The 14,771-nt window shown below is 37.2% G+C and overlaps 1 protein-coding gene across 1 annotated transcript in view; it reads left to right on the plus strand.

Moving 5' to 3' along the window:
- Positions 1–14,771, plus strand: part of LARS1 (leucyl-tRNA synthetase 1) — a 71,460-nt gene that overhangs the window by 55,904 nt on the left and 785 nt on the right. Inside the window, exons 26-31 of the mRNA XM_006733178.3 lie at positions 216–356; positions 608–718; positions 3,142–3,252; positions 6,508–6,612; positions 7,466–7,561; positions 10,650–10,782. Of these exons, the coding sequence (XP_006733241.2) occupies positions 216–356; positions 608–718; positions 3,142–3,252; positions 6,508–6,612; positions 7,466–7,561; positions 10,650–10,782 (697 nt within the window). The remainder of the gene's footprint in view (positions 1–215; positions 357–607; positions 719–3,141; positions 3,253–6,507; positions 6,613–7,465; positions 7,562–10,649; positions 10,783–14,771) is intronic.

The following is a 14,771-nucleotide window of genomic DNA, read 5'->3' on the forward strand; positions in this document are numbered from 1 at the left end:
GTGGGAGGATGGGTTAGCCTGGTGGTGAGTATTGAGGAGGGCACATTCTGCATGGAGCACTGGGTGTTATGCACAAACAGTGAATCATGGAACACTTCATCTAAAACTAATGATGTCATGTATGGGGATTAACATAAGAAGAAAAAAAAAAAAAGAACCATAAAATAGTTGTGTGGCTTTAATCCCACTGAACTTTTTTTTTTTTCTCCTTAAAGCCTGACTCCATTATGAGTGCTTCATGGCCTCTGGCAGGTCCCGTGGATGAAGCCTTGATACGTTCCTCACAGTATCTCATGGAAGTAGCACATGACCTTAGATTGCGACTCAAGAACTATATGATGCCAGCTAAGGGGAAGGTGAAGGCATTTTTTTTTTTTTTAAAGGTTGTTGTTTTAAAGTGATTAGTCAGGTAACATTTACTAGTAATGAAAATTAAGACCACTATCATTCAAATGTGTCTGGCTCTCTTTACTGCTAATGCCGTTTTGGAGGATGTGTATGCTTCTTAATGTTAAAGTCAATAGTGGTATATACCGAGAGAGGGATCTTTCATTTTTGGTGTATACAAGAGTGATCAAATGTTTTTTCCCTTTCTTTTGCCCTGTAGAAGACTGACAAGCAGCCACCTCAGAAACCTTCACATTGCACCATCTATGTGGCGAAGAACTATCCTTCTTGGCAACATACCACCCTTTCAGTGCTGCGTGATCACTTCGAGGTGATGCTCTCAGCAGACGTTCCCCCAGCGTTGTTGTGTCCTGCCTGTGCTGTTGTTGTTTTAGGATGTTGGCAGTGTCTGAGAGAAGGAAGACAGGCAACTTCGTGTAGTTACCCTTAGGCATGGAGTGTTTTTTGTTAGCCGGGCTGGCTCTTAAGTGGTTGCTGAGGGAAAAGTTGCCGTCTTTTTTATCATTTCTGAAACTTTCATACAAAAATATAGTGGATCTAGTCATATGTAATTAAAAGGTGTGGAACTTTCTCATATGTGGTTAAAATTATGAAGCAAAAGGACTGAGTTTGCCATTTGGGTTTGTTCTGACTTGAACACTGGGATTCATGAAGCCTTCACCTCATTATGTTTCAAAAAATTTGAAGGTTGGCTTTTGAGTGATTTAAAACAAAATGGTCAATTTAACAATTACCTATAGAAATAGAGAGCTGAATGTTTTTGGCTCTGTCAGGTAAATAGCTGTTAAATATGATTGTTGTGTTTAAAGGAAACTCAATATTTAAGCATAGTTCTAAGTTTTCCTGAAGAAAAAAATCCATCTACCTTTTTTCTTTCACATTCAAAATATGGAAACAAAGTATATGTTGTGGAATTTTTGCTCATGTTATTAAGAAGAGGTATCCATAGACACAAATTGTTAAGGTGCACTGAAAGAAGAGGAGAGAGAGAAAATACAGTGATGGGCAAAACATAAAGTGGTAACTGAAGGAAAATCCTTAGCTTTGATTTTTGAGAACTTTATTGAGATTTTGTTTCAGAAATTTTCATAATTAAAAAATACTCAGAAAAACTTTTACATTTGGAAATTTGATGGAAAGAGAAGAGTGTTTTTGTATTCCTCGTGAGCTTATTTTTATGGAAAGCTACTTCATTTGATTGTGTATAATCGAAATAGAATTTAGGGGCACCGGGGTGCTCAGCTGGTTAAGTGTCTGCCTTCGACTCAGGTCATGATCCCAGGGTCCTGGGATCAAGCCCCGCATCAGGCTTCTTGCTCAGTGGGAGCCTGCTTCTCCCTCACTCTTCCTCTGCAGCTCCCCCTTCTCATGCTCTTTCTCTCTCTCAAATAAATAAATAAATGAAATCTTAAAAAAAAAAAGAAAATAGAATTTAGTCTTTAGAATTGCTTGCAGATTTTGACGTATGGCAAGTAAAAAAGTAAAAGCCACTTTGGTAGGTAGAAAAATGATATCATGCGTTAGTGGGTTACATATTCATAACAGCATTTTCAAGGAAGTGGTCAGAACTAAATATAGAATGTAATGTCCCAGATATATAAAAATGCATCTTTTATTAAAAACTGCTATTCTTTTAGAAGTTACAGTTTTATTTAGTAATTATTGACTAGATATATGGTTTCAGAGCAACATCATTTTCTGGCATTATTTGGAATGATCAGCTTTCTTTTAAATTTTTGTTTGTTTTCATCCAAAAGAACTGGAAGAATGTTAGCTTATGATCAAGGAAGATATTCTTATGTTGTATGTGGCACCTTTTTGGTGGTATAAGGAAAAGCAGTGTTTCCTACCCTCTTTTCTCTTTCATATGTATTTCAAAGCAGCACATTGACAAGTGGAGGAAATATTTTCCCCCTGTACTTTAGTAAAGGTTAGGATTAAAAGTAAACGTATTATTGGAAGTCTTAACTATACAACACTTTTCATTTAGATTCATTCCCAACCTTTGGCTTTGATGCCATGCTTTTTACAATAAGGAGAAAATAAGTCACCCAAAATTCTGAAATAGCCACTTGCTTCATTTCTCACTCTGTAGAAGGGTACAGTTGTGTTTGCAGAAATGAATTTAAATTCAGGCAGCACATTTGGGACTCTGCATATTAATGATACATGATACAGGCGTTTATTTGTGGCTAGATAGAAATGATACTATTTTTAACAGGTGGATAGCCAGAGACTTTTTTTTTTTTCTACCTTAGTGGTAACAGTTTATAAGGAAGAGTATTCAAAAGCAGACATTCTATAAATCTTGTATAATAGTGCAGTTTTCATTTTGATAAGACTAGTAAAGTGTTTTTACAAGTTTAGAGACAAACAAGATCTTTATAAGACTGTTTTGTTTTCTCACCCAGTGAGATCTAATGTTACAATCCTGGAGGTGTTCTTAGTGTAAGGAAAAATTAAATATTCAGCAGGATGCACCTGTTTTCTCCTTTACCCTAAAAAACATGTATCTTTTAACTTTAGAGGGAATGGGAGACTCCCTTCTATATTACACGTTCACCTTTCACTTCCCCAGGATGTGTGGGGTTGCTCCCTTTTCTACTGTTTTCCAGCAGACTGGTCAAGGCCACCATTCTGTGTCTCGCTGACTTCCTACGTACAGGCACATCTACTATTATGTGTTATCTTTAAAATATTTTTCTCCACATTCTTCCCCAATGTTTTTTTTAGGTCAACAGTGGAAAATTGCCTGATAACAAAGTCATTGCTAGTGAACTGGGCAATTTGCCAGAGTTGAAGAAATACATGAAGAAAGTGATGCCGTTTGTTGCCATGATTAAGGTAAGCTGTGGACTTCATGTAGCTAGGACTCTTTAGATAGGATAGTGGAAGGAAGGGGAAAACTTTGGGCATAGTCTCTCCCAGGAAATCTGCTAAAAATAGTACTTTTTGATCAGTAGTTGTGAGAAATGAGTGATCATTTTGGGGGTTTATCTGTAAAATTGCTGAGTATTTGGAAATATGCATTATGGAAGAAAAACTGATTTGGAATTGCTCACTAAATGATTGTCTTCATGTTCTACCTCCTTTTCTGTTCGGCAGGGAGGCGTATTCTTTTGGCTTACATTAGGGTGTTTTTATTAGATCCTGTTACTGGAACAAAGATACTACATTTGTATAGGTTTAGCTTAACAGGATAAACATTGTTTATCGTGGTTAGACCGGAGTTTCTCAACAGTGGTCCTATTGATATTGTGGGCTGATAGTTCTCTGGTGGGAGGCTGCCCTGTGCATTATAGGATGTTTAGCAGTGTCTTTGTCTTCTACCCACTAGATGCCAATAGAACGTCCTCCTCACCCCCTCAAGTTGTGACAGCCAAAAATTCTCTAGTCATTGCTAAATGTCTCTGGGGACATAATCTGCTCCCACCCCCTACCTCTCCCATTGAGAATCATTGCATTAGACTCAGCTTTCTTCATAGAAATAACAAATTTATTTGATTTCTTAGAGAAACAGAAAGAAGGCTGTATGTTGCTTAAGATCTCAGGCTCTATATGTTAAGAAAAAAAAAGAAGAAGGTAGCGGGAGGGGAAGAATGAAGCGGGGGAAATCGGAGGGGTAGACGAACCATGAGAGACGATGGACTCTGAAAAACAAACAGGGTTCTGGAGGGGAGGGGGGTGGAAGGATGGGTTAGCCTGGTGGTGGGTATTGAGGAGGGCACATTCTGCATGGAGCACTGGGTGTTATGCACAAACAATGAATCATGGAACACTTCATCTAAAACTAATGATGTAATGTATGGGGATTAACATAAGAATAAAAATAAATAAATTAAAAAAAAAAAAAAGATCTCAGGCTCTAGGGTCAGACAAATCTTGGTCCAAATCCTTTTTGTCTGTCACTTCTTAGCTTTTAGACCTTTGACAAATCACTTAAATTCTCTGGGTCACATGGTTTTTCATCTATAAAATGAGGAAATTAATAGAACCTACATTTTAGGAGTGCTGTGAGGAGTAAATGAAATAATGTATTTAACACACTTTAATACTTTCTCTCGAAAAGTAGGCTCAGTGAATGTTTTTTTAAAATGTAAATTAGTGGGTCTTCCAGGCTGCTAGGAACATAGTGGTTATTCTTGTAGTTTAGATTCATTCTTGAATCTTCTAAGCTATAGATGCCTGCCGGTGACCAAAACTTTTAGCTTGTCCTGTATGGAGTAGATTATATTCTTAGGAAAACCTTTTTGCTCTCCTAGACTAGAATCAGCTCTCTGAGATTTATGGTCTTTGAAGTTTCAGAAATAATTTAGAGTCTTGGATTGACTTATACCAATCAAGTTATAATATATCTGCTGATATGCTCGTAATTCATTGGTTCCCTACTTTAGCTAGTGCCATTGGTCAGAATGCCAGATTCATTGTCAGTTTGTGGATTCAACAAAATATCTCATTGTGGGGTGGGTTTTTTTTTCAAGATTTTATTTATTTATTTGTCAGGGAGAGAGAAAGCGTGCGCGAGAGAGCATGAGCAGGGAGGAGGTGCAGAGGGAGAGGGAGAAGCAGGCTCCCCGCTGAGCAAGGAGCCCGATGCGGAACTTGATCCCAGAACCCTGAGATCATGACCTGAACTGAGCTGGCAGATGTTTAACCCACTGAGCCATCCAGCTGTCCCAAAATATTTCATTGTTGATTGCAAAGGCAATTAAGTTTGATGATATACTTTACAGATTCCAGTGAAACTGATTTGAAAAGTTCTGTAGTTAAATGATACTAGATTCAAGAGTTGGCTTTTAGGGGCGCCTGGGTGGCTCAGTTGGTTAAGTGACTGCCTTCAGCTCAGGTCATGATCCCAGGGTCCTGGGATCGAGCCCCACGTCGGGCTCCTGGCTCAGTGGGGAGCCTGCTTCTCCCTCTCCCTCTGCCTGCTGCTCTGCCTACTTGTGCTGTCTCTGTCAAATTAATAAATAAAATCTTAAAAAAAGAAAAAAAAAGTTGGCTTTTAGAAAACCGTGTTAGTCTGGTTCAGTAGTAATATATTTTTTTCAGTAATATTGGGTATGTGCTAGGCATCTTAGTAGTTTGAAACTTTGCAAAGTGTTTTGTAAATCTAAGAATAAGAAAATGGCTTCTAGGACTTTTTCAGAGGAAAAGAAACAACTTGGACAGTAAATGAGAAGAGTGAATATTAGGAATCATGTCAGGTAACTTTCATGTAAGTGCAGTGCATGCTAGGCAGTTAGTTATACTTGTGCATATGAACTTGGATCTCGAAGGTCACATTTTCTTTGGCAAATACTTTGTTTCATGTTCAAGAAAATTAAGAATAAATTGTTTTTCATATGCCACAGGATTATTTCAGTACCCGTATGACTTAAAAATTTTTTTTGATTTGTAAAAATTTTGTGTTTATTATTAATTCACTCTTCTCTGAATTAGCTTTAAAGTTGTGTTATCTTAGAAAATTAAAAAAATTTTTTTTTCTTGGGCACCTGGGTGGCTCAGTTGGTTAAGCGACTACCTTCAGCTCAGGTCATGATCCCAGGGTCCTGGGATCGAGTCCCACATCGGGCTCCCTGCTCTGCGGGGAGCCTGCTTCTCCCTCTCCCACTCCCCCTGCTTGTGTTCCCTCTCTCGCTGTGTCTCTCTCTTGTCAAATAAATAAATAAAAGCTTTAAAAAAAAAAAAATTTTTTTTTCTTTTGGTTACCTAAAGAGATAATTACCGCACATTTGTTTGATTCCTTGTCACAGTGAATTCTTTGGATTTGCATATTAATTCATTCTAAATAAACAATGATAAAATCATATTTCTTTTTTTTTTCATATTTCTTTTATAAATGAAAACCTTGTCCTTCCAGTCTTTTCAGTGTTGCCTTAATCTTATCATACTTCAAGTGATAATTATTCTGAGCCAATAATTTCATTAACAAGCAAACATAGATGAGGGAAACCATGAGTCCAAGGCCTTTCCTTTAGCTGTTCAAATTTGAAGATTTTATCAGTTGAGAGAAGAATGATTGCTTTGAAGGAAGTGGATTCTTTTCAACGTATCCTTAATATGATTTTTATTTTTCAAAACTGTTTTGGCTATTAGGAAAATCTGGAGAAGATGGGACCTCGTGTTCTGGATTTGCAGTTAGAATTTGATGAACAGGCAGTACTGATGGAGAATATAGTCTACCTGACCAATTCCCTTGAGGTAAGATGGGCCAAGGATTTAGTTAACTATAGTAAATATAATCCAGTTCTTTTGTTTTAGAATAAAGCTTTTTGTGAACATCTTCTATGTTTAGTATCTTTGCCAAATATACTTGTCAAAAATATTTTTGGAGGGAAAGAGATTGGGTGGGTATACAAGTTTCAGGAAGAAAAAAATAGTGTGATCTTATTCCATTTATCAATTATTTTATACATAAAATCTCTCATATTATGGAAGAATTGCTTCTTTTTTTCCCCCTTCTCGTTTATACCTCAGATTTACAGAATTGACTTAATTAGAATCCTTTGTTCATGAGGTATTATCATAGGTCCATGCCTGACCCTGTTTTGTTTTGTTTTAAAGTTAGTAATGTAATGAACATCCCGAACTTTATCTATTCAAGCGGAAGCCTTTTATGCTGATCTCATTTTCTCTTATACAGCAGATAGATGCCAGATTTCATTATAGAAAGTGGTGAACATGACTATATAAATAATAATACTGTGAGACAATTAAATAATTGATTATAGTTTTCCTTTAATGTTTGTATGGAAAATAATAAAATTGCACACTGTTTTCTTAAAACTTTTAATTAAAGAATTTTTTTTTTGATGGACATGTAAATGATTTAGTCTCTTGCTCTTCAAACAATGTTATGCCATGGGAGCATTTGATCCTCAGTTTCAGAATGCTCTCTCAGTCCTGTCCTGTGCTTGGCTGGTTTTCTGAAGAATGCACAGATCATTTCATGTTAAGTGGAGAACCTAGTTTTTGCTCCTTGGGGAAATGAGGTGATGATTAATTTCAATCATATTAAGTGATACTAATGACTTTCATTTTCCCTCCTATTTAGCTAGAACACATAGAAGTCAAGTTTGCCTCCGAAGCAGAAGATAAAGTCAGGGAAGACTGCTGTCCTGGGAAACCACTTAATGTTTTTAGAACAGAAGTAAGTTGAAAGAATCTCACTGAATCATTGCATTTTAGAGCTAGAAGAGACCTTAGATATTACATCCAAGCCCATCATTTAAAGATGGAAGAAAGTGAGGTGCAGAGACGTGAAGTGATTGCTTTGGTCTAGACCACATAGTTTGTTAGAATGAAGCTGGGTTTGAGCTCTTCTAATTCCCTGGTTGGCACTATGCTCACTTTCCTTTGCTCTTATGAGTGGCATCGGATGTTATTGTGGGTTTAAAATCAAAATATGATTTTTAAAACCTGAATTTTTTTTTTTTTAATTTTAATTCCAGTATAGTTAGCATATAGCGTTGTATTAGTTTCGGATATACAATATAGTGATTCAGCAATGCTATATATTACTCAGGGCTCATCATGATAAATGTACTCTTAGTACCTTTCACCTCTTCTACCCATCCCCTCACCATCTTCCCTCTGGCAATCATCAGTTTGTTCTCTATAGTTAAAAGTCTGTTTTTTTGGTTTGTCTCTTTTTTCTTTGTTCATTTGTTTCTTAAAGACCACACATGAGTGAAATCATATGGTATTTGTCTTTCTCTAACTGACTTATTTCACTTAATATTATACTCTCTAGATCCATCCATGTTGTTGGAAATAGCAAGATGACATTCTTTTTTATGGCTGAATAATATTCCATTCTGTATATAACACATCTTCTTTATCCATTCATCAATTGATGGACACGGGGTCCTTCCATAATTTGGCTGTTGTAAATAATGCTGCAGTGAACATAGGAGTGTATATATCCTTTGGAATTAGTGTTTTCATTTCCTTTGGGTAAATACCCAGTAGTGGAATCACTGGGTCATATGTTAGTTTGATTTTAAACTTTTTGAGGAACTTATGTACTGTTTTCTAGAATTGCTACAACAGTTTGCAGTCCCACCAACAGTGCACAAGGGTTCCTTTTTCTCCACATCCTCACCAATACTTGTTGTTTGTTGTGTTGTTGATTTTAGCCATTCTGACAGGTGTGAGGTAGTATCTTTTTGTGGTTTTGATTTGCATTTCCCTGATGATGAGTGATGAGCATCTTTTCATGTATCTGTTGGCCATCTGGATGTTTTCTTTGGAAACATATCTATTCATGTCTTCTGCCCATTTTTAATTGGATTATTTGTGTTTTTAATTGTGGTTATTATTGGTATTGAGTTGTATTAGTTCTTTATATATTTTAGGTACTAACCCTTTATCAGATATGTCATTTGCAAATGACAGTCAGTAGGTTGTCTTTTAGTTTTGTTGGTGGTTTCCTTTGCTGTACAGAAGCTTTCTATTTTGGTGTAGTCCCAATAGCTTATTTTTGCTTTTGTTTCCCTTGCCTCAGGAGACATATCTAGAAAAATATTGTTACAGCTGATGTCAGAGAAATTACTGCTCTGCTCTCTTCAAGGATTTTTATGGTTTCAGGTCTCACATTTAGGTTCTTAATCCATTTTGAGTTTATTTTTGTGTTAAAACCTGACTTTTATTAAAAAATAGACTGGAAATTGAAATGTAAGGTTTTTCTGAAATAGTGAAGAGTAGCTTTCATGCTTTAGATGAGTCTTGGTTTGATAATGTTATTCAAGACTTTTGACTTCTGGCATAAACCAGATTGATGAATCATCTTATGCTATACTAGAATTGCTTTTTTTTCCCCCTTATTTTTTGGCCAGTATTGGTGAAGAAAAGCAGATTTTGGAGTTTTGGGAGATTCTCTTTATTTAGTCTCAAAAAATCCATTGCCCAGTGGAGTGCAATTGTGAGAACCCATAAAATGCCCTACTTTTCTTGAGAAGCGGAGGACTTATAAGTATCCTATTACTTTTACCACATTTAATTGAAAATGCAACAAAGAGGGGGCACCTGGGTGGCTCAGTCGTTAAGCGTCTGCCTTTGGCTCAGGTCATGATCCCAGGGTCCTGGGATCGAGCCCCGCATCGGGCTCCCTGCTCCGTGGGAAGCCTGCTTCTCCCTCTCCCACTCCCCCTGCTTGTGTTCCCTCTCTCGCTGTGTCTCTCTCTGTCAAATAAATAAACAAAATCTTTAAAAAAAAAAAAAAAAAGAAAAAGAAAATGCAACAAAGAGGAAAAGCTTATTTTGAAAGAATGAGGTAATCATGATCATGAATATCTGCTGAATTTATCATCGTATTATGAATATTCTCATTACATTAAAATACGGTGGCTTTTTAAAGTGCAGGCCTTCGGCTCATGGATAGGTACATGAAATAGAGCTCCCTATACAAATGTTTCTTTTCTTTTTTTTTTTCTAAGATTTGTTTATTTTAGAGACAGAGTACGCACACACATGCATGCGCAAATGGGATAGGGACAGAGGGAGAGAGAGAGAATCAGACTCCTCGCTGAGCACAGAGCCTGACCTGGGTCTCCATCCCATGACCCCGAGATCACAATCTGAGCCGAAATCAAGAGTTGGGTGCTTAACCAAGTGAGCCACTGAGGTGCCCCACTGATAGGTTTCTTTCGAGCTACTTTAAAACGTTCTATTAAGCTACTATGTCTTTAAGTCTTTCATAAGACTTAGTTGACTTTTTCCACTTAAAATAATGAGCAGGGTCTTTGACTATATAGCTTATATAATGTAGGACATAGTATGGCGTATGACTGAGTTTAATTCTGGCTCTGCCTCTTATTGGCTATGTGACCTTGAAGTACTTTTTTTAATGTTTCTGGTTCTCAGCTTCTCATCTGTGAAAAGGGGTTTTAAAGAGCTACCTTTCAGGATATAGGAATAATGTCTATAAATTGTTTAGTACAGTGCCTGGTACACAGTAGAAATTCAATAAATGATGGGAGTTGAAGAGGAGAAAATATAATTACTGTTATTATCCATCATCAGTATTGATATATGTACTCAGAGTCATTTTTATCTAGGCATTTGGTTGTAAGCATGAGCTTTTGTACATTTTCTCTTTTATATTTGAGTATCCCTTGGTCTTGATTTTAGAATACCAGAATTAAATTTTTCATTGGGCATTAAAAATTGAGCAGAGATTTTCTCTCCCTCAGCAGTATTCAAGTTTAATTTCATATAATTTCTCTTTATTTTCCTAGCCTGGTGTGGCAGTTTCCCTAGTGAATCCCCAGCCATCCAACGGCCACTTCTCAACCAAAATTGAAATCAGGCAAGGAGATAACCGTGATTCTATAATCAGGCGTTTAATGAAAATGGACCGAGGAATCAAAGGTAAGTGGTTTCCCTGAAATGCACATTTGGTAGTAGTTTGTTGGATAGGGTGAGTTCTAAGCAGACCGAAGAAAGAAGAGTAACTGGCCTGCTTAGGGACAGCAGTGTCATGTTGTGCAAAGAATACTAGACTCCGAATCAGGAAACCTGTTTTCTCTTTGGGACATTGTGGCTGTGTAGCTTGGTGACTTAGCCATGTCACTTAAACTCTAAACTGATCTCTCTTTCAGTAAAATGAGGATAGTGGATTAGATACTTTTCTAAGTTTCCATCTAGCTTTCAAATTATAACAAGCAATTTCTATCTCTTAGAGGTTTTTAGATTGAAGGCACACATGTACTTAATATTTTAAACTAACCTGCCTACTAGGTCTGCTCCTGGGGAAGGAAAAGAGAAACAGTAAAACTTGTTGAGTGTTTGCCATTTATTAGCCATTTAATCCTTTAACTTCCTGAAAATGGAGAGGGTATTTTCATTCCCTTTTACAGATGATGACATGGAGCTCAGAAAGGCTAAATAACAAGGGAGATTTCATTCAGGTATCCTGGAGCTGGAATTCAAATTCAGGTCTTTTTGACTCCAAAGCTTGTGTTCTTTCTTCTAAACAATGTGTTTTCAGCTAAAATATGTAAATAATCTTAATTTCTTATCAAGATTAAGTCTAGATCTTCCATGATTAGATTTAATATAATAATTTATAGTTTCTTTTTTTTAAATCACTCAGCCAGGTCTGAGGCTGAGCGGGGTGTGAAGGGAGTTAGTGTATCTCTTTATTATTTTTCTTCCAAATTATAAAGAAAAATTAATCTTGAGATTCCCTGTTTTGCATTCTCTCTCTTTTCTTGATGGCAATCAAGAGTTGATTGGGTCACATTCTATCAGTATAGAAATTTTCTGAAAAGATTTAGAAATCCAAGACAGTAACCTAATTTATGGAACTGTATTCAGGTCAGCAATATTACATTAACATAGAAGACTTAAAATAGCCCTTTGGAATTCATTCTACAGGTATTTTTTTGTTCTCTTGAGGTCATTCATACATCATCTGTGGACATTTCTTGAGAGACTCTCAATATAGTGTATGTAGTATATATGTAGAGACTCCTGTGTATGTACTAAGGCTTTGGGGACTCCACAAAGTACCGTTCATTAGGAGGCTGCATCTAGTGAAAGAGTAGGGTCGAGCTATTCAAGTACATGATCACAATCTAAGGAGGAACTGCTGTGTACAGTAAGGGAGATATAGATAAAGTTGATAGCACAGAAGAAGATGAGATTATTTCCAGCCATGGTGATCAGGAATGAATCACAGAGAAAATAACTGTTTGGATGCGACCTTGGAAGTTATACCTGGGAGGGAGAAGGGGGAAGGGGAAGGGCATGTCAGCGGGAGGGATGCTCTCATGTTTTGCTGTGTAGGAGCAGCATATTAGGGCTAGGGATTTTTCATTTGTAAACACTTTTTTAAATTGTAAAATACATGTAACATGAAATTAACCATTTTAGTCCTTCTTAAGTGTACAGTTCAGTGGTATCAAGTACGTTTACATTGTTGTGCAACCATCACATTATTCACCTCCAGAACTTTTTCATCATCCCGCACTGAAACCCTGTGCCCATTTAATAACACCTCCCCATTGTCCCTCCCTCTAGTCCCTGGTAACCACTGTTCTACTTTCTGTCTCTTTGTATTCAGCTATTCTAGATACCTTGTATAAGTGGAATCATGAAACAGTGAATAAGTGGCTTAAATTGCTTAGCAAAATGTCAAGGTTCATCCATGTTGTTATAGACATATATCATGTTCTCTTGGTAAACCAGGTAGTGCCATTCTTAGAACTTTCAGGCCACAGAAAGCAGAATTTGGAAACTTTGAAATATGAACGTACAAGGAAGCCATCTTGTGACCTTCCATTTGGCTGTTCTATATTGCATATATTCGGTCATGAGACGATTTTGTAATAGGTAGAACTCTTATCTTTGAAGAACATTGTGGTGGGTTTTAAAGAAAATAGATAGTTCTGTGGACCCACTGGGTAGGATTATTATGAAGTTATAGCATGTAATAAGATGTTTTCCTATATTGGAAATTGTATTTTGTAATGTTACAACTGCCTCCCTTTTAAATATGCTCAGATACAGGACTGATGAGGTTCTTCAGAATTGTACTGAAATGTGTTTTCTGTATCTCATCTTTTCTCACTAAGCTTCTGGCATAATTCTTACATCCTTTGTCATACTAGCTGTGAATAATATTATCATAAAGTACTTAAGTTTGATGTTCGTAGCTGCTATGAATTTTCGAAAATGGATAGAAATGTTAGGGTGGAGTTTGAAATTGATACTCCTTCAAGTATCTGCAGAAGAGCTCTAACCTTGAGACTTCTCCAAAAGCCCTCAGGATGCTTTGATATATAAGGGGGCTAAGTATATTGAGTGTATGAGACGGGAAGGGAGTGAAATTCAGTAACATATTTCTCATTCTGTTTGCTGCAATAGCCAGTAAGCCGTCCAATTAGTGCCAATTGCATTGAGGGTGATTATGATCTAGGTCCAGGAGGAACTGGAGTGTAACCATCATTTCTCTCCACAAAGGACACTGAGCAACTATTTGATGATAATGACTTTAAATCACTCCCAGCCCATGCCGCATATGAACTGATAACATGGAGGTGAAAGGCTGCATTTCACATTATCAGTCCCTAGGGACTGTCAGTCAGTCTCATCTTTTCTCTAAGTGCCTTAATTCTTGTGTAGTTGCAGACTTAAATTTCTGCATTTTCAATGATGAGAGAGGTCTGCAATAAGAAAAGAGAGTAAAACCACTAAGAAAGCTCCAAGAATTATTGGCAGTAATGAGCTACATGGTGAAACATCAAATATGTTTTGTCACTTAGATGCCTGATTGAGTATTAAGGCTTCTTTGAATAGTTTGATTCAGAATTGCTGGGAATGATGAGGGAGTTCTGTTTCAGAGAGGAAGGGGGAGAGAGAGAGAGAGAAGGATAGAGAAAGAGAGCGAGGGGGGGAGGTGCAGATCTGCAGTAAACGCCTTATGCATAAAATCTCCTGGTAGAATTTCACACTGCTTCCATAGCAAAATATTTAGTATCACCAGTGTGCATGTTGAAATGTAATAGCTGTTAAAATGAATTGTATTTTTTCCCCCAAATAAGACTGTCTGGCCAGGTTTGCCTTCATAGTAGTCTTGGATAATTACTCTGTAAGCTTCAATATCCCTATGCTAAACGTAGTCTTTCAGTCTTTGTTTCCCAAAGAGAATATAATGCCTGGATAACTTGTACTCCTGCCATAGCCACCAGCTGCATTAATGTCTGCTTTTATCTCTTATCCCTCTCATGCTAAGCTTCATACTCTCAAGGCAGCATGAGGGAGTGTAGCTCATGGACCACCTAGCAATCTGCTTTAGAAAGGGGTGCGAACTAATTCAGAACATACCTTCTATTTCTGCGGATCAAGTTAAGTATAACTAGCCATGCAACACGTAGAGTGAGATATAAACCCAGAATCAGCATTTGTAGTCACTTATGTTGTTTTTCTACCATATAAAATAAAAGCATTTGATGTCGGGATGCCTCAGAATTGCTGAAATAAATAAATTTTTTTTCAGGCTCAGTTGTTGGCAGGATTGTTGGATCATAAATTTGTTCAAGGGCCAAGTGCTTTCTTTGCCAGGAGCCATCTTATCAGCTCGCACAAGAGCAGATCAGGAAAATCTCAAGCAGGGCAGGGTTGGAGTGCATCCAGAAGCTCAAAACTCAGAAAGCTGTGCCCTTTTCCCCGTCCTTCTCCGTCTCTCCTTGTCTCTCACCAGCTTGTCTCTCACCAGCTTGTCTCTCACCAGCTCACCAGTCTCTACCAACACTTTTCATCCTTGGAGCAAAACAAGGAACTGGTAATGCTGTTTCTTAGAGTAGTAATTCTTTCTCTAGAAGTATCTTTTGAAAAAAGCTACGACTCTCGCCATT

This window comes from Leptonychotes weddellii, chromosome 7 (genome assembly GCF_054177405.1).
Source record: "Leptonychotes weddellii isolate Sample4059 chromosome 7, ASM5417740v2, whole genome shotgun sequence".
NCBI lineage: Eukaryota > Metazoa > Chordata > Mammalia > Carnivora > Phocidae > Leptonychotes > Leptonychotes weddellii.